Source organism: Drosophila serrata, unplaced genomic scaffold (genome assembly GCF_035046125.1).
Source record: "Drosophila serrata isolate PLE 108 unplaced genomic scaffold, ASM3504612v1 contig_245, whole genome shotgun sequence".
Taxonomy (NCBI): domain Eukaryota; kingdom Metazoa; phylum Arthropoda; class Insecta; order Diptera; family Drosophilidae; genus Drosophila; species Drosophila serrata.
Genome location: NW_028257143.1, coordinates 3,891,407 through 3,910,494, shown reverse-complemented (window position 1 = coordinate 3,910,494; position 19,088 = coordinate 3,891,407). Strand labels below are relative to the sequence as shown.

General features: G+C 42.0%; 1 protein-coding gene across 16 annotated transcripts in view; it reads left to right on the top strand.

The window, feature by feature from the left end:
- The window catches only part of nolo (ADAMTS-like no long nerve cord), a 56,917-nt gene that overhangs the window by 22,500 nt on the left and 15,329 nt on the right, over nucleotides 1–19,088 (top strand). For 12 of the 16 annotated variants that reach the window (XM_086832157.1, XM_086832148.1, XM_086832160.1 and 9 more), the window contains 10 exons: nucleotides 713–826; nucleotides 882–1,192; nucleotides 2,476–2,650; nucleotides 5,518–5,662; nucleotides 9,046–9,175; nucleotides 11,183–11,285; nucleotides 11,463–11,558; nucleotides 14,196–14,402; nucleotides 14,460–14,743; nucleotides 17,916–19,084. In XM_086832157.1, coding sequence (XP_086688283.1) covers nucleotides 713–826; nucleotides 882–1,192; nucleotides 2,476–2,650; nucleotides 5,518–5,662; nucleotides 9,046–9,175; nucleotides 11,183–11,285; nucleotides 11,463–11,558; nucleotides 14,196–14,402; nucleotides 14,460–14,743; nucleotides 17,916–19,084 — 2,734 coding nt within the window. The remainder of the gene's footprint in view (nucleotides 1–712; nucleotides 827–881; nucleotides 1,193–2,475; nucleotides 2,651–5,517; nucleotides 5,663–9,045; nucleotides 9,176–11,182; nucleotides 11,286–11,462; nucleotides 11,559–14,195; nucleotides 14,403–14,459; nucleotides 14,744–17,915; nucleotides 19,085–19,088) is intronic. The other 4 variants (XM_086832153.1, XM_086832152.1, XM_086832158.1 and 1 more) reach the window with 1 other exon arrangement.

Genomic DNA, 19,088 nt, shown 5'->3' with positions numbered 1-19,088 from the left:
ATTTCACCCCTCTTTCAACGAGCTTGTAGGGATTGCGTTCAAATTCCTGGTTCCCAAAACGTGCGTAGATGTGTAGACGTGATGCGTGCCCGCAGGTTAATATTCCTTCGATATGAAAATCAGGGAAACCAAAGTAGAGTAACGACGTGATAAAAGGGAATCACTGTGAAAGTTGCCTATAGAATTGCCAACCACGTCACATTCAGGGAGTTTTTCGGCTGATGACTCTTGTATATTATATAGTCATCCAAGATTGCCAAATTTCAATTCAAATTAAATTATTCAAAATTATAAGCAATCCAGGTTTACATTATGTAGAAAGACTCAACTTCTATTTTATATACTATATAATGGATTATGGAGGAGTGAATAAAGTGGCTGCACCACAGGGTATTTTAATTCTTCGAATTAATTTCTAGTTAAAACTATTATTGTAATTCAGTTATCTGTAATTTCTTATACAATCAAGTAACTATTGCATACTAAACTTAAAAAAAAAAAGTTTTCCTGCTCTCACAGTTACTAGTAAAACTGAGCAGTGAATTGACTGTAAAACCTAATACATTTAAGAAGAATATTTTTTACGCGCTAAAGACTCAACAAATTTAACAAATTTTCAATATCCTAGTTTTGGTTTCTTTAAGACTCTCATGTGCTGACTTTAATTGACGTAAACACTCATACTCTACACATTTTTCTTATAATTTTTCAGGCAACTCTTTGCCTGCTTTTGGATGCACGAACTGCCTGGGCAAAGAAGCTAAATGCGAGCCAGGCATTCGACGACACATGGAACACAGCATCCGATTTAGAAAATGAGCTGGAGGTGAGTGCTTTTAGGCTTTTGAGACGGCGACCCGAATGTAACTGCCAACTTGCAGCAACAGAAGCGAGCGAAGGGCCAAGGTGGAGGAGGCAGCGGACCCGGCCAGTGGTCGACCTGGTCGGACTGGTCGACGTGCTCGCGCACCTGCGACGGCGGCATCATGCAACAGATACGTAGGTGCAGCAACTCCGGCAGCTGCCGCGGCGAGAGCGCCCGCTTCCGCATCTGCAACATGCAGCCCTGTCCGGAGCAGCAGGACTTCCGCTCCAGCCAGTGTGCCGCCTACAACGATGTCCCCTACGATGGCACTCTGTACAAGTGGACACCGCATTACGACTACGTCGAGCCCTGTGCGCTCACGTGCAGGTGAGTGTGAGCAAGGAGTTGGGACGGTGTCCAGTAGAGCTCAAAAGCACTGCGAAAAAATCAAGTGTATTAAATATCTTATAAAAAACATTATGTTTTCTAAGAATGTTTTCTGAAAATTAATTTTTTGATTGCGCTTAAAGTACAATTTTAAAGTTTGTTTAAAATATGAGAGTTCTTTGCTTGATTTTTGCTTAATTAAAAAAACAAGTACTGGAAAATTCTAATTTGAAACAATCCGAGTACGCCTTAAAGTTAGCAAATACACTACGTTAACACATTAAAGGTCGCAACTTTTTAAAAGGGTCATTTAAATATCTAGATAAACGTATTACGTATAATTTCCATACATTTTAAGTATAGCAATCTGGTCTTTTAACCTACGAAATATATTGCTGTAAAATTTGGTTGTGTGTAGTTTATGGGGGATATGGGGATACGGCCACACTTATTCGGACTGCGGTGCAGCTGGTCCAGTCGGATGTGCACTCATTATTCATCGTGGCTTCCGTTCGGCAAGCCGTGCTGTGAGGCTTCAAGTGGCTTCCATTTATGTCCACATTTATGTGGCTTGGTCCGTCTACTTCCTTGTTTTGTGACAATAAAAAAGCTGTTTGCGCCTTTTTGCTTTCCCTTTGCTGTTGCGTTTTTCTCCTTTTTCCCTTTGCGGTTAAAATTAGCGACAGTTGTGTTTGGGTTTTTTTGTGGTTTCGTTGTCTGGCGGTTAATCCGATCATAGCTGTGATTTTAAAAGACAGTGGGATGCAAGGGTATACAAAATTCAGTACGGTTGCACTAGCTTTCTTTTCTGTTTTTCCTTTAAATGGCCAAATAAATCGTATTCCAAGCTTTAAGATTGGGAGTTCTGAATCGATTTGTTTACATTAGGAAATTAAATTTAAGGGAGGCTGCCAGAAATATATGGAGAGAATCTAAAAAAAGTTGAAAATTATGTTTTTCTTATTATTTTAATTTTAAGTTTTCAGTTGGTTAAATTTGAGTTTAAGCTCTTTTAAAGTATTATAAAAATGTATGTTGATTCATAAAGGAGAATAATTGTTGCTGCAAAATCTAATCTTCTAGATAATTTCTATTTTTCAAGGCAAATTATTTTTCTTAATTTAATGTATTTTAATTATGCAATCAGTTTCAATGCAGTATTGACTAATATGCCTCTAATTAGTCAACTTACACAGCCTTTTTCCACTTTAAGCATAGGTTAAATTCAGCTTGACACTTAAATCATGAATCCTTTTGATGCCAGATATCTTCTCCATTCACAGAGGCCACCCGGCGCACCTCGTTGAGGACATATCCCGGGAGACGGGTGGCGGCCACGACGAGGAATCGGAGCACTACGACGAGCAGAGTGTCATTGTGCAACTGTCGGCGCGCGTCCAAGATGGAACCCGCTGTCGTTCTGGCAGCCTGGATATGTGCATCCAAGGAAAATGTCAGGTGAGTTCTACTTAGTCAACGTATGAGGGACCTGAGGGGCAATTTCCTTCCGGTCGGGCTCTCCCTTCCACTCCAAGTGCTCCCCATCGACGTACAGTGGGTGATTGCATGCCAATTTTGCCGAATATCTCCATTATTATTGCAAGCATTTCCCAAAAATGATATCTGCAGATATATGTATGTATACAATTTGTTTGCCCAACTAAGAAACTTTTGAGCTCAGATGTGCCACTGTGCGGCATGGCGGAGAACGATAAATTACGAGTACCTTCCCAGGGTTCCTGGTGGGGAGTCCGTTGGGTGAGTCCGTAGGCATGGCGTTGCCGAAAACCCAAAGAGACGAAAACAAAAGCTACTTTCGTTCTGGCGCTCGTCGAAGGAGCGTTAAGCATATGTATATGTATGTAGATTGCATAACACGAGCGCCTTTGTATCATTATGCTCCGGCGCATAAATAAATCATAAAGTGGGCGGCCGAAAGGGGTGGGCGTGAGCGTGGGTGGCTTCGAAGGCTGTTCTGCCTCAGTTGCTGCCATTGCTGCTGCCGTCAAAAGTCAACTATTGAAATGCCAATAAAGCGAGCCCCAGGGCAACGAGGAGCGGAGCAGGGGCACGAGAGAGGAGAGGAGCGCGAGCAGCTCCCCGGGCTACGACAGGGAGCTTGACATGAAATGTGCTGCAAAGTATGCTACGGTATGTTGACATGGGTGCCGAGGGGCACTCGAAAACTTAAGTTCAACGCGTTTTGTGTCACTATTTTTCACTATGCCATTCTTAATTCTTACGGAACGAATGAGTAACTCAAGTGAATTGATATTTTTTATGTCCTACTTATATATGGTTTTTTCCTATTTAAATTTACATGTACTTTTTTATGGAATTTATATCAGGTTCTGCAGACTTTAAATAAATACAAGTATTTCAAGAATTTTGGGAAAGCTTAAGTTGTAAGAATTTATGTTTGGTTTGTAAATGGCTTAAAAACAAGTGATCATAGATAATTCAGGTTAGGGTTTCATTTATATAGAAATATATATATGAAATTATAGTTTGATTTTCTTACTGGTTTGATTAATATCTGTTATTAAGTTAAATTAATGCATTACGATATTTGAAGTCTTAAATTGGTGAAGAATTTTTCATCATAGTCTTACTAGAAGCTTAATATGTTCTAAAAAGTCTTGAATAGTATATTTGACTTTCACTGTTTTTACAACTACAGTAAAATCATATAAGTTGAGTTTGGTATCCTAATGCACTAAAAAAAATTAAGCATTAAGGATTTTCCTGTATTTTTATCTTGAAATTGTTAAAATCCTATGATTTAAATTATTTTTTTAGAGAATACGATACGTTTTTTTTATCCCTGTCGTGGATTATTTTTTACATTCTGTTTGAAAAAGTTTACAATTTTTCGCGCCAAGTCGTCACCCCAATTTGTTGTAATAAGAGCCAATATGTCATGCGGTCCGCTTCGGGTTTTATTTTTTAGCCAAACACTTTGCTACTGAGAAGCAGCATTCGCATCTGCCAGAGGCACTTTTGGTACATGGCTCCTGTACCTACATTTCTATGTGGGTGTTATGTATGTACATATATCTGTTATAAATAAATCAAATAGATTGCTGCCAGCTTGACGTCGTTTAATGCGAGCCGCAGGCTTTGAGTTTGCTTATTTGTCTTGCGGTTTACGCGCACCAAACAGTCGACAAACAAGTCAGCCGACAAAGTGGTGAATAGCTAAAATATTGTCATTCATACATAAACGTTCATATATACATATATAGGTAGGGTCCCTCCTTGAGCAATAATAGTATTCTTATATCCTGGGAAATAATTAAATTACAAATACTTTTGTTTAGAGATACATATCTGGCATATGGCATATGAATAATTTTACTTAAAGAAAATCCTCCTTACTTACATATCTGTTTTACTAAAAGTAAAGCAGAAATCACTGTATTATTATATCATTTTAAATAGATTCTATAGGATATTTATTATCGATAACAATTTGTTCAGAGTTCAGAAAAACCTTTTTTAAATGATTTAGCTACGGATTGTGAGAATGGATTTACTTTGTAATTGAATGCATATGTAGCAGCGTAATCCTAAACTGAGATTTGAAAATAATTTGAAAAAACTTTCCGAATTCTCCATTTGGCTTTGGTATTTTTGCAGTTCGTTTATTTTGAGAAACAATTTGAACAGTAAGTTGGACAAAAGCCAAGTTAAGCTAAAGGGGATTTTTAGCTTAAAAGATATTCAACTTCAATTTTTCCGGATTTTGCGATTTGAATGCAGCTCACTAAAACCAAACTTATAAAATGTTTCTATTGATTTTACTACTATATTAAGTTCAATTTGTTAATTTAATTTAATTTACTACTATATTAAATTCAAATTGTTAATAAATTAAACTTTTTGTTTACTTTAACCATATATTATTAAAAAAAAGTCCACATTCAAAAAGTGCCTCCAATTTTTTATGATTTGCAAGCACACTGCTGTTAAATTCCAAAAAAAAAAAACACAGAAAATTACGGATCGTGAACTCGAGTGAAAAGAATCGAATCAAAATCAAACAAAGGAATGCCGGATATAAAATGTGCCATGGGGCACAAGGCCGACTCTTTTTTCTTTGTTTATTTCCATCCAGTCTGCGCCTAAGCTTATGCAATGGATTCCTCGCCATTGATTTCCATATTTTATTTACGATTGCCGTTGTTTCTGTGTGTTACGCTATTGATACCACTAACAGTTGATTTACACTTTATTTACGCATCCATTTTTATTTACCTTTCGGCTTCGCCTGTGTCTATATCCTTCTAACATCGGCGTCGTCCTTGTCTCTGCTCTCTTTCCAGCGCGTTGGCTGCGACTTGAAAATCGGCTCCACAAAGAAAATCGACGGCTGCGGCGTTTGCGGTGGCGATGGAAACTCCTGCTCCCAGCCGCTCTACTACTGGGAGATGGCACCGATGTCGCAGTGCTCTGCCACCTGCGGCGGAGGTAAGTTCAGCCCCCTTGTCCTAGCCCCCAATGCACTGAAAACAATTTGAATGTAAGAGTAATATGCATTACATGAAGAAAATCATATCGTTTTCACTGAAGGTAAAGCAGGAAGCAAAGCCACACTCTCTTTCTTGTTCAATTTTATTTAAAATCTATTAGATATTAGTTAACAAAAAATCAAAGTCAATTGATAACAATTGTTTGCAGTTCAGGAAAACATTTTATGTGTTGTGAGATACAGAATGACTATGCATTGTAATATATGTGCACATTTCTTGACATACTTTTTTCGTCGAGTGTAAACCAACTGCTTGTCACCGATGAGCGGCTGCCTTTGCTGGCCGTAGGGTAAATAAACAAGTGGAATATGTCAAGAACATTGAAACTGGAGGCCCAAGGAGCTCTTAGCGTGCCTGACTGCCGTTTGTAAGCCCCTCTGCTCCTATTCCCCTCCCGCGAAAATACTGTCAAATTTATTTTTCCCCCATTCGGCGGGAGTGTGTCCTGTGCAGAGGAGCCTGCTATTTGTCGTGCTCATTTATTTTCATTGAATTGGAATTTGTTTCGATTGAATGTTTGCATGGTAATCGAGTGGCAGCAGCTACTATCCACATTCCCCCCGGATCCCCCCGAGTCCCCCCGGGTAATATGGTTGTTGAAAACTGTGTTTTTACTCCGCCCTCGGTGCTACCTGTATTTGATTAATAGTCTGGGGGTATAATATATTTGAAACTAAAGTTTGTCGATTAGCTCAAAGTCAGCCTTAGGTCGGGTTTCATGCTAGGTTCGGGCAATAAATTGGGCTGCCAGGTTCCCATTTCTGGGTTAAGTTTCGAGTTCCCTTCTGGAGTGCCCAAGTAGGTGGCTTGATGAGCCGTGAGGTAATGAAACTTGGCGTTGAAGAGCACATGGAGTACAAGGAGCTATGTGTGCGTATGTGTATAAAAACAAATAGCTTTGAAACTATTTTTGCTTCTATATATTCACCAAATGTGCGAAAGAAGTGTCCGAAAAGTTGTGCAGTTTAATGAAATGAGTAATGAAAATAGGAAGTGGTTTTCTTGGTCTTTAGATTTAAAGTAAAGTTGGGTGCTAATTTAATTGAAGAATAAAACATTGTATGTGTTTTTGTTTTGATTAGAGTTTGAAAAACAGAAAAGATTCACCGAATTTGTACAAGTTTGAATGTTGATGCACTTTTGAATGATGTACATATACTCATCATAGCTTAAGTGGATCGATGTCTTACAGAGTCAACTTTACGGCTGCTCAGGTGTCCCTATAAATGTTTAATCATGATTCGGTTCGGCTCTTTTTTGGCCCATTAGCCTGTCCAGGATAACTTTGCTTTGGCTTGGCTAAATGTCACTATGGGCGGATGGAGGCGGCTCGGATCAGCCGTTTACTCGGGCATTATCCAGGGGTAAATGGCAAAATCAATTTCAGGCATTCTCGCCAACTTTAATTGCAGTATCGCTTGAGGAAGTTGCCTTTAACCCGCGTGACCTACTCAATTCCGGCTTGACCCGCCTTTAATTACATTTTAATGTGTCTGTGTCCGACTGTGTTTAGTTTTTAGATGTCAGTTAAATGTCAAGTGCAGTGCAGTGCCCAGCCCCAGGGTCTCTTTGGATTAGTGGTCACCTGTGCGCTCCATGCCAGACCCAATTTAATAGGGTTTTTGCTTTGAACATCGAATTGCTTTTAGAAGTGCTCAGTCCACAATCCACCCCTCCCACCTCAAGCATATAATTGCACACATTTCACGAAATCAATTATGCTCAATTATACATATTTGCTCGGGTAGTTTTGCAGTTTTTCAACTGCAGTTCTTGTGTACGTGACAGGAGTTCCAACTGTCTGATGGCCTTACTTTACTCGCACAGAGCTGCCTGACATCCGTGTCCCAAATTAAAAACACTCAATCGTCATTTAGATTGTAAATATTTTCCTTTTTTTAATTTCAAAGGGATGAAGAAGCACTTGGAAGACTGAAGCCAGAGACAAGGCAATGAATTATTCGTAGAGAAATAAAGAGAAAAGCGTTGGGAAATTAAGTAGAGTAAAGTCTGTGTCACGACATTACAATTTATAGTTATATAGAATATACAAACATATTCGAAATCAAATTAAGAAACAATGTTATTCCTATACTTTCATATAAATAGATTTAGTCAAAGAAATACCTACATATTGTGCCCCTAAATATTTGCCAAGTTTGACATCACACGAAGGAAGATGAATCAGGAGTGAAGACGGATGGTGGAGATTCGCAGAGATTCAGCGCTTAAGAAGCTCAACTCCGGCAACCTGCTGGTTGTCAGCTTTTCTTGCGCTCCTCCCTGCCACCCACAGGAACTCGGTCTGGAGCTGAAGATGACTTCTCTTTGGGCCACGACAATTGACGTTAATGCCATGAGAGGATATTACCAATTGCCTTAAGCCAATTGTGTCATGAATACGCAGTCAGCGGGCGATGAGGATGACAGGACCCTAGTTGAGGATGGGCATGAGGATGTGGGTGAAGATGGGGATGGGGATGGGAATGGAGGACCCGATGAGGAGCAGAAGCTTCATGACTATGACATGGCCATGGCACACGCTCGCTGCCAATAGAGTTTACGTATAAGCGAAATGCGATAGCTGTAAAATCAGCGTCACAGCTGCTCACCGGGGGAGAATTTGCACCGGGTTCGGTGGCATGGCCGAGGTCGAGGGTTAAGGGCTTGCAACGATTTCTCAAACTGACAGATCGTTATGACGTCATGCAGTGTTCCTTGCCCCCATCTAGCTCCATCTCCTCATATTTGCTTCATCCTTGGCTGACTGCAGCTTGCCATCTGCCATTTTCCGGTTGTGCTTTTGGACCCTTTCAGATCCCATTTCCCAGCTGGGAGCTGACATTTAAATCATTTGAAAAATTGATTTTTCTTTGATGGTTTTTATTGAGATCGCTTAGAGTTTTAGCTTTGCCTTGGTGACTTGGCCATTCACATACATATTACTAATTCAGTTGAAGAAATAAAGGAGTTTAGGGAATATTTCGAAATAACATTCCTTTTGTTTTGTGTATTCTTTTTTAAAATTCTTCTTCTTCTTCTTTTTTAAAATAATATGTAAGACATTAATATTTTCCTTGTGCAATTTTCACTGGCCTTCTAAGAATATAGGTTGGGTTAAACATATTCATATTCTGTGTTGTTGTAAATAAAGTGACTTTTTATATAATTTCAACTCCGGAAAAAAGTGATATTCATTTTGAAGTACCTCAGTCTCAGTGTCCTCTATTTTCTTTAATGTAAAAGATTTACCTTTCAGCCAATTTATCTCATTACTAATATAATGGTGTTTTTTTTTTCCTATTTTTTCTGCCGCCTTAGGATACAAAATGGCTCGTCCAATATGCAGAAATCGTCTAACCAACGCCGATGTGGATGATACTCTTTGCAGCCTCACTAATCGCCCGGAGGCGTCAGTGGAGCAATGTAATACTCACAGCTGTCCGCCGCGGTAAGTACTTAAATATAGTCGCTGGCAAGTACTTAGTACTAGTCCCTAACTAGCCACCTTACGTATATGCCTAAACTACCTCGCGGCTATATCCACAAACTACCACAAAGCACATTCCCAAGCGAGCCTTTAGTTACACTCGGAATAGAGTAGATTACAATTGGTAGCCTAAAGGGGTATTTTGTATACCAAAATAACAAGTTGAGTAACGCCATGAAATAGGAATAAAGATAGGATTCTTTATAGAGCGAAGGCATTTTCAGGCATTCTAGATCTGTACGCTCTTATACACCGAAGTGCTAGCAAGAGGATAGCTAATTTAGAGGCGTTATCTACCTTATTATTAACATGTCTCTGTTTATACTCACTCCTCCTGCGCAGGATACTTGACGAACCTGACCAAAAGTGACCTATTCTGAGGACCCTTCAGGAGCTCTACTCATCATCCTCTGAGATTCGCTTTGGCTATATATAAACCTTCACGCTGATGACTCAAGTTTTTCCTCAGTGAAGCTTACGCTCCGTTGTCCCCACCTGGCCAGCTATCAATTTAAATGGCATCGCTTATCGTGCGCACGTTTTGATTGCCGACACTGGCACACTATTATCGCCCAGGAGTCGGACGCGGACGTTGTCTCCAATCGCTGCGGGCTGCTCGGCTGCCTTGTCGTCCTTCCTCCTCGTCCACTGCTGGCACTCTGGCACACGCTTATTTATCGTTCGGTGACATTTCGGGAACCGAAACCAGAAGCACACCGCACCGAGACCAAAGTGAGCCGAAAGTTTACGCCAATTTGGCGAACGTCTCCCTGCCTGCCTGCCGTCGAATTCTAATCTGGGTATCTGGTTGCGGTATTCCTGTTCCTGTTGGTGTCCTGGCTCGTCCTTTCTCCACCACCGCCTCCGGACTACATATTTATTGCTTTTCGCAGCTTTGCGACTTTGCCTTTGGGCGTAGACATCAATTATGATTTTTTTTAGTTTGACTGTCTCGCGGTAAGTTCTCAGTGTGGGCCTTGTTTTCCTTGTTTTGAAGGATTCAAGGGAATTGTGGCAGTGGCTAGAAGTGAGCCATCGAGAATTGTACATTCGTGTGATGAACTGTTACGCGGAGATTGGGTCAACAAATGTGAGCTCACTTTTATCAGACTGGGAATTTGAACCAGCTCTGTGTGGTCTCAGAGAATATAATTATTGCCTTGTACATATGTATATGCGCTGAACACATTCTACTTAAGATAATAATATAGATTAAAGCTTACAAAATTAGACTTAAATAGCTCGGTTTCTAGAGATACCCAATACTTTTCACAATTCCCATACTTACCAATAGGCTGCGATTACACCCAGTTTTAAATTCCTTCTTAAAGATAATGCATTCTTACGGGTTGTTAACATAGAAAGAATATTACATTTTGTATATATTTTCCACGAAGAATAAAATATTTATTTCCGAAAGCCGAATCTTTCCGATATTCAAATATATCCTTTGATAGTGGTTTCTTAACCCCTTCACGAGTAGGTTGTTTTCTACAATAATTTCGTTCCTTAGTATAATCTTGTCTTATTGGTATAGCGTTTATAAACATTTCATACACTTTTAGTAAGGTTTTTTTCATTCATCCGAAACTGGTCCACATATAATTCGTTGAAATCAGTCCAATTGCAAACTAGCTTGTTTTTATAAACTTATGATTGTTTGCTTTTGACATATAGATTATTTTACTATCTTGTCGTTAATTGGGCTGCTTTTCCAAAGCTCCTTCAGCAGCATTACTGCTCACCTCAATGGGATGTCAGCGATGTACGACAACTCAACTATGTTATTCGGTTGCAAAAACAAAGGAATTACTTTGAAGTCCTGCCTTTCTTTCTCACACATTTCTCTACCTGACACCGCTTCCCAACTATGTACCTTAAGAGCGTGTAAATTTATTTTGTACACTTATTTGTTTACTTTCCGATTGTTTCATTCACCACCTAAATTTATCTTTTGTGCATTCGCAGCTGGATAACCGACGACTGGAGCACCTGCAGCAGGCTCTGTGGACATGGGTACCGTGAGCGGATGGTGGTCTGTGCCGAGGAGTCTAACGCCATCAAAACGAGGGTAAGTCGAGGTCGAGGAAGAGTGCGAATTGGCACCTTAAGTAGTCGGCAGGATGGTCGTGGCAATTACCAGCGGTAACACCCACCCAATCGCTCCTAATGTAACATAGCATGCAGAAAGGGCGGTCCAACACATTATGGCCATGTTTTCTCACACCTTCCCCGCACTCCCTCGCAGGTTGCAGATATCATGTGCCGCTCACCGAAACCGCCGACACAAGAGACCTGCATTATCGAGGAGTGTCCGCATTGGGAGGTCGAGGACTGGACTGGGGTAAGTACCGTAGTACCTCTGGGCCGAGGTACAACAAGTCGTGCAATAATCGTGCACTTTCTGTGCTGCAGCCAGGAAAAGTGAAGAGGGGGCTGCTCTCACCCAGACACAAGTTGTAAGTCGCACGTTGGCCGTTGCCCCATGCCCCATGCCCCTAGTCGAGGCCATGTCTGGGCTCTTAGCTAAATGTCTGGCTGGCTGCTACTCACCGCTGCATGTATGCTTCAAGCCATAGTCCGGGGTATAGCTGGTTTAGAATGCCTTTTGGCCAATGAACCATTGAAAGTAGTAGAAAAAAACCAAAAATATTTGACAATTTATCAAAGCTTGTAGTGCCATTCACCAGTAATTAATCAACGATTCATCAACAGTCAAGGCGGTGTTGTTGATTATTTATCGATTAATGGCCTAATTGTTGATGAATTAACATGGGCATGTCCTAGGCTGCAATCAACAACAATTCATCAAGAATTAATCAATGATTCATCAACAAATCCGTCAACATTCATAAACAATTCATCGATGATTTATCAACAATTCATCAACAATTCATCCATGAAATATCAACAATTCACCCATGTAATATTAACAATTCATCGATGATTTATCAACAATTCATCAAAAATTCATCAGCAATTCATCAATTCAGACTACCGTCGTAACTGTATCGTGGGCAGAGCGTCGGCTCAGTAGAAGTCGCAGTCGGCGCTTTGATGACTGTTGATGACATGTGGTACTGCAGTGCTTAAAGTTGGTAAATACAGATGAATTTATGTATACACATTCAGAGGAAATTATTTTGAAAAGTTAAATGTTTTCAGATCACTCACGTAGGTCGCAAAAGGAAACCCATCGTAGGGTCAAAATTATATACTTTGCAGTCATACCTTACCTTGATAGCTCGTGCCTATAGAAAATGTATACAAAATCAATTATTATTTGATCAAAATACACATTTAAATTTATACACCACAACTGTATAATCAAGTTTAATAGAAATTAGTTTTCCTAAATGACAGTATAGTATTTCAAGAGATATAGCTAGAACATTCGTTATTCGAATAGGCTTAGTCCGTGTTCCGTTCTTTTTGATTACTTTGCTTGGTGGCTCGTAATAAGCTGCTAGCCGCTAGACTGCCACTGAGACTCAGAACCGCCCCACTCGCCCCACTCGCCCCACTCGCCCCACTGGGAATAGCCGTGGCCGTACAACTTAATCAAGTTGGTGGCGGCGTCGGCGGCGCGGCTGCTTAAATTTGTCTGGCCGCCACTCGGTGCTCCACCACTCGAATGGCCGGCTAAGGATCCACTTTGGTGGCTGTTCATTTAAACTGCGACTTTATTAATGTTCCTCCGCCCCGTCTCAGCCTGGGTTGGCGTGTGGGGACTTAAGTCGCCTGCTCTGGGGGTGTCAGGTTTATGTGTTGCTTAATTGAATTGTCTTAAGTTTTTCGCCTTAACAGTGTTTAATGATTTTGGGGTGGCACTTTTGCGAAGGGTTGGGCCAGAGTTGAACTGAACTGAGAGAGGAATAAAGAATAAAAGCATTTTTCTAAGAATTCGGAAAAATTAAATATCACACATTCAGGCGAACTGGAGCTAATTAAACTTTGTAAGAGTAGGAGAAGAGTAGTTCCAATGCCTTTTCACTTTTAACTTTTATTTTTTGCGAAAATGAGAGAAAGAGAGTGGAAGCTAAGTACTTAAAGTCGGCCTATTAACCACTTAATGAACTTTTCAATCATACTACGACTTCCGCACCGTTTTTCTCCATACTCTTTTAACACCTGGTGAATTTACAGAAGAAGGATATGATGGGCTTGTTGTAAATTACGTAACAACAGCTTATATCTAGATCAAAGTTTTGAGATTTTTAAAATATAAAAATTAATTTATCCCATTTCCCTTGTCACAATCTTTAAAGTCATTCCAAGAGTTTTAGATTCTGATTAAACTATTCTTGTCATTCTGTAATAAATTTACCAGTTTTTCCGTTCTTTCGCGTACCGGGTACCTTCAAGTCGGTAGCTTTTATTTCCGTTTGGTTTTGCAAACTCTTTTGTTTAAAAGTTAACCGCAAAACCTTTCAGCATCGGGTCCGTCAGCGTTTTAAATGAGTTCTCATAATGCTTATGATGATGAAAAGCAAAATAAATGATGTGAGCGGCAAATGGAAAAGGAGTTAGGGGTCGGAAAAGCCTATTAAAAAACACGTAAACGTTCATGTCCATTAATAAAATGTATGCCACGAAATTAAGCGCCATTAAATCAGACTGTGGAAGCGGGCAGGAAGAGGGATATTTTTATGCAAATAAACAAAGAAGATGGAGCCGATGATGTTACGCATACGCCCTGTGGCCCCAGGAAACACAAACGAAACGAGAGTTGCATTTGTATGCGATGGTGATGAGGATGACGATGGCGTGTGGCTTTGTGTCTCGGCTGAGTTGCCTCCTTGTTTCCTGCCGCATCACTTGAAGCATTTGCGACGTATCAGGGCACTTTGTCATGTTGTGGCTCATCCCTTGCGCAAACAAATGCCTTTCTGTGACGGCAAAAAAGGAGCATATTGAAACAATTTATAATGCTTACGGGTGTGTCTACCCAACTCCCTCCTCCTCCTCTACTAACCCACAGTGCTCGGTTTCCTGCGGACAGGGAATACAAATGCGAGGCGTGGAATGCAAATCAACGGACGGCAGCCTGAGTGCCAAGTGTGATCCGCTCACAAAGCCGGGGAGCATGCAGCAGTGCTCCACGGGAATCCCCTGCGGAGGTGAAGGCGCCTCCCAGAACAAAGGCGGTGGCACCATCATTGTGGGCAGCAGTCGCTCTGGGAATGAGGTAAGGCTATCTGCGTCTTTCGCACCTTGATTGACCTCCTGACTTCCGACGTTTCAGCGGTCAGAGCGGGAGATGGACAGATCCGACGCGGATGACGATGACGACGAGGACTTGGACGATGAGGCCGAGGACATTGACGACCTGGAATCGGGTCAGGATACCGATGACGGCGAGGGCTTGTCGTATGCCGATCAACCCTTGCGCTACTCCCACCAAACACAGAGTCGCCTGCACCAGGAAGCTCCGAACGAGCCGCGAACCATGCGATTGATGGGCGGCAATTCAAATAGTAACTACAACCGGAGAGGAGGTGACACCGACGGGCCTTCGCTGGATCCCAGGTAACTATGAGAAACTCTAACCGTGTAGTTTATTCTGATTATATAACTAGTACGTAGTCTGATTAGCATAACACTTGACCTCCTTAGGTTGGACTAACTAAGTACAAGTAGCTTAAAGATCGAAATATAGACAGGGATGACCTTCTCCACCCAAATAACGTGGGGCATTAAAATTCCACACTCTGATTGTGGCCAGTGCTTCCACAAAATAATGTAGAATATCGAGAAACCGCGGCGGTGGTGTCTCAATAATTACGGCTAGGACCTCCTAATGATGGCACGCCTCTGTGTTGTTAGCCAGGTCTCTTGGGACTTCCAAGGCTTTTGGCTCCGACCCCATGTCTCGGAGCCGGAGGCTTCTGTATGTAGTATACATATCTCTTCTCGCCATATCTCGCCCCGAAGCCAACACTTGACTTATTTCACATTTGGTGCGTCGTCGGAGGGTCCCTCGCCGTATCCTTATCCACCATCCCACTCACTTAGCCGCCACTCGACTCGAGCACTTGGCCAACGCACCAGCAGACATTGCCCCTCTCCGTGACTCATCATAACTGGCTCGAGTATTGTCGACACCTAAAATTAAGGCTATTAGACAAACTCACACTCTTGGCCAGAAGGAGCGGGAAGGAGCAGGAAGGGAAGCCATCGACTTGGTACACTGGAGTGGACGTAGATTGGTCAGCCTGCTGAAGTGCGCCTAATGACAATTAAAGTGGGGCTTTGACGTGTCCGCTGTGCTGTTATTGGGAAACGATAAAGAATGTCCCCCGATAAGGTAGCTGTTCAAACATATCAAATTGGGGCCTCGGGTGTATACACACACTGTAATTAAGCACTGATCCGGCGAAACCACGGCATACAAACGAAATGAAACTAAATGAAATCATTAGAAGCGAGTGGCCAAACTCGAGTGCTTTTATCGGATAATTGGCGCGTGGGGAATACTTAGGCCAAATAATAAATTACAGCTCTGATTGCGAATCCCCTATACGCTTTTCCCAACTTCTCGCTTGTTTATTTTCCAGAGAGCGCTGGAAAGCCAGGAAATTGTTTCGCGCGGTTGCAATTGGGGCAATTGTGGAAGGAAAATCGTTTATTAACAAAGTGGAAAAGCATTTTGTATGTTAATAAACAAATGTGTTTTTATAAAGCACAATGAGTGCCAAGGTTAAGATTTGCATTGCGATTTGTCTCTTATATAACTCTAGAAATACCATGGAATTTGACAAAGCTGACTTTCTATCGTGTTAATGTTTCTTTTATATTTATATAAACTATATCCCTAGGGATTATTTAATTACAAATTCTTTGACTACTTTAGCAAAAATGAAGAACCATCATCTCAAATTGTCAATCATTGACCTTTGTATGTACATAGTATATTTCAAATGCCAATCCCTACAGTCGGAAAATAAAATGTACTATAAATTAGACTTAGATTCAAAAGGCTGAGCAAATGACAAGCAAACGACGTTTTTGCATAACGTGTAGTAAAATAAAAAGTAATTAAACTGCATATATTTTCTTAGTATTTATCTCGAGGCTTTGTCGTCGCAATGCCCACTAAACAGAAACTATTCGAGCCTGGCGTCGCCATGAAGGCGCGCCTCGATGCCGCCACCAGAACCTTGGCCTCCGCTTCCGATGCCGATGCCGATGCGGCGACAATAAAAGTCATGAAGAGATTGGCAATGGCAAAGCGCCAACCAGACAAACAAAAAAAAGGAAGAGATATAGGCACCAAACTCAGAATGGAGCAAGCAAACAAAGTTGAGAACACGCGCCTGTCCAACGAGATACACTGGTGAAAATTTGTACAAGAAGCTGAATTCATCCTTAAAACTAGTCACACCAAAGCTATATCATCTTCTAAACTAGTCATATTACAACTATCCAAAACAACTCCATTGGATATACTATAGTTTATACTACTACTTTATACTTTGGAACAGGGAAAGTAGTCAGGACTTAACGTTTTCAAACTGATTAAAAGATTGGAAAATGCCTTCTCGTGGAAGGATAAAAGGATACTTAGCTCTCTTCATTAAGTTGTAGACCTATTGGAAAAGTAATGTCGATTTTGTATTATTTTGTAGAAGAATTATGGTTGTGAAACACATTTACTTATATGCTAGGTTTGTCTGAAGAAAGCTATGAAATTGAAAATGGTATGCTCACTTTTTTCCTGTGCTGCTTCCAAGCTGACCTACTTAGAGAGAGAGCCTTTCTTAGACATTTGCGGCCGATTGGCGCCGCTTTTTATTTATTTTTTTGTTCTTTTTTGCAAAAGTCTCATCTACAATTTGACTACAAATCAATAAGGGGTAGAAGTAAGGTAGACCTCTGGGCTCTCGTCCGTACTATCATCTATTGACTGTCAGCGCGACCATAAAAATCACTTCTGGAACAAAAGAATGCCTGGACACAACCACTGCAGACCACTACCAACTCCAGTAGGATAAAAAGCGAGAAGTGCGGGTTATGCGAGGACTAAAAAGGGACTTCAATAAATGTGGGCTCTGGCATCTGCCAAATGAAATGCAATGTGTGTGACATGTCGAGCTCCATTGTTGCTAGGAATTTATTTAGCTCTGGTGAATACGGAGAGCGCAACTCTGTGGCCTGAACGTTGCGATGGGTCGCGTTGACACAAGTTTTAGTTGATTCGATTCTGGCACTGGAATTGGACCCCATGGTTTCTCCCTTGATGAGTGGTAGTGGTGTGAATCCTCCCATTGTCAAGCGTAAAATTTGATAAATATTGCCAAAGCTAAATTGTTTGTTTTTGATGCGGTAAAGGGAGTATAAATGCGGGAAATCATTTATATTACTAACTTTATTAACTTAAGAGAACGTAGTTTTAATGGTACTCTATTAACTTTATCCGAAAGATTACATAACTAACTAACAAAGGCTATATATGGAAAAGGAAATAGAGGCCATGACTACATTGAGTCGAAAGTTCATGTTACATAGGATCGGAGTTACATCCCTTACTATCCAATAAATATCTGAAAATAGAACATCCTTTACTAATGTCTAATGATTTTATCTTTAGGCGACTGTATCCTTGAAATACTTTTGCTTTATATATATTGATTCCAATTGCATTTCCTTTAAGATACAACTATTTAATATTAAATAATCTATTATATTCAATCAATTACAGCTTCGTGAAAGACACCGACTGGTCACCTTGCAGCGTTACCTGTGGCGAGGGCATTCGTCGTCGCACCTACAAGTGCAAAATATTTTTGGAATACTCCAGGACAGTGGCGACCGTAAATGACTCTCTTTGTGAGGGAACCAAGCCCCATGACGAGGCGGAGCGCTGCGTGGAGGATCCGTGCGTGCTGCCCTCGCATGGGTTCGACGACCAGTTTCCCAGGGACTCAATCAAGGTCGGTGTCTCGGAACCTGGCAAGACGTACGTGTGGAGGGAACAGGGCTACACATCCTGCAGTGCCTCCTGCCTCGGAGGCGTGGAGGAGCTGATCATCAACTGCGTGAGGGAGGATAACGGCAGGGTGGTTTCACCCTTCCTCTGCTCGCCAGAAACCAAACCCGAAGCGCGGGTTCGCACCTGCAACGACCGTCCCTGTCCGCCGAGGTGGAACTACTCGGACTACACGCCCTGCTCCAAGAGTTGCGGCATTGGCATCAAGACGCGCGAGGTGCAGTGCATCCACGAGGTGACCCGCGGGGGCGAGAACACCATGGTGGTGCCGAACAGCATGTGCCCACAGCCGCCGCCTGCCGACAGGCAGTACTGCAACGTGCTCGATTGCCCCGTCCGCTGGGAGGTGGGCGAGTGGTCCAAGTGCTCGCACACCTGCGGATACGGGTTCAAGGACCGCAAGGTGGAGTGCAAGCAGATCATGGCGCAGGAGCACAAGATCGAGCGGCCAGAGTCGATGTGTCCGAGCGCGAAGCCACCGGACAAGAAGCCGTGCAACGTGAAGCCCTGTCCGCCGGAGGACCCCAAGCCCGTTATCCAGATCAATAACTCCACACACATTCAGCATGATCCCAAGAAGACCAAGATCACACTCAAGGTGGGCGGTGCCGGGGTGGTGTTCTTCGGCACCCAGGTGAAGATCAAGTGCCCGGTGAAGAGGTACAATCGCACCAAAATCAAGTGGAGCAAGGACCACAAGCCGCTGCAGGGCTCACGAAAATTCAAGGTGTCCAAGAAGGGCGCCCTTCGCATTCTCGACATCACGTTCCGCGACGCCGGGGTCTACTCCTGTCACGCAGGACTCAGCTCGGCGGAGATTAGCATCGAGGTGAAGGCCAAGCCGGGCCAGCAGGCCGAGGAGCTGGAACGCCAGGAGTCGGGTGG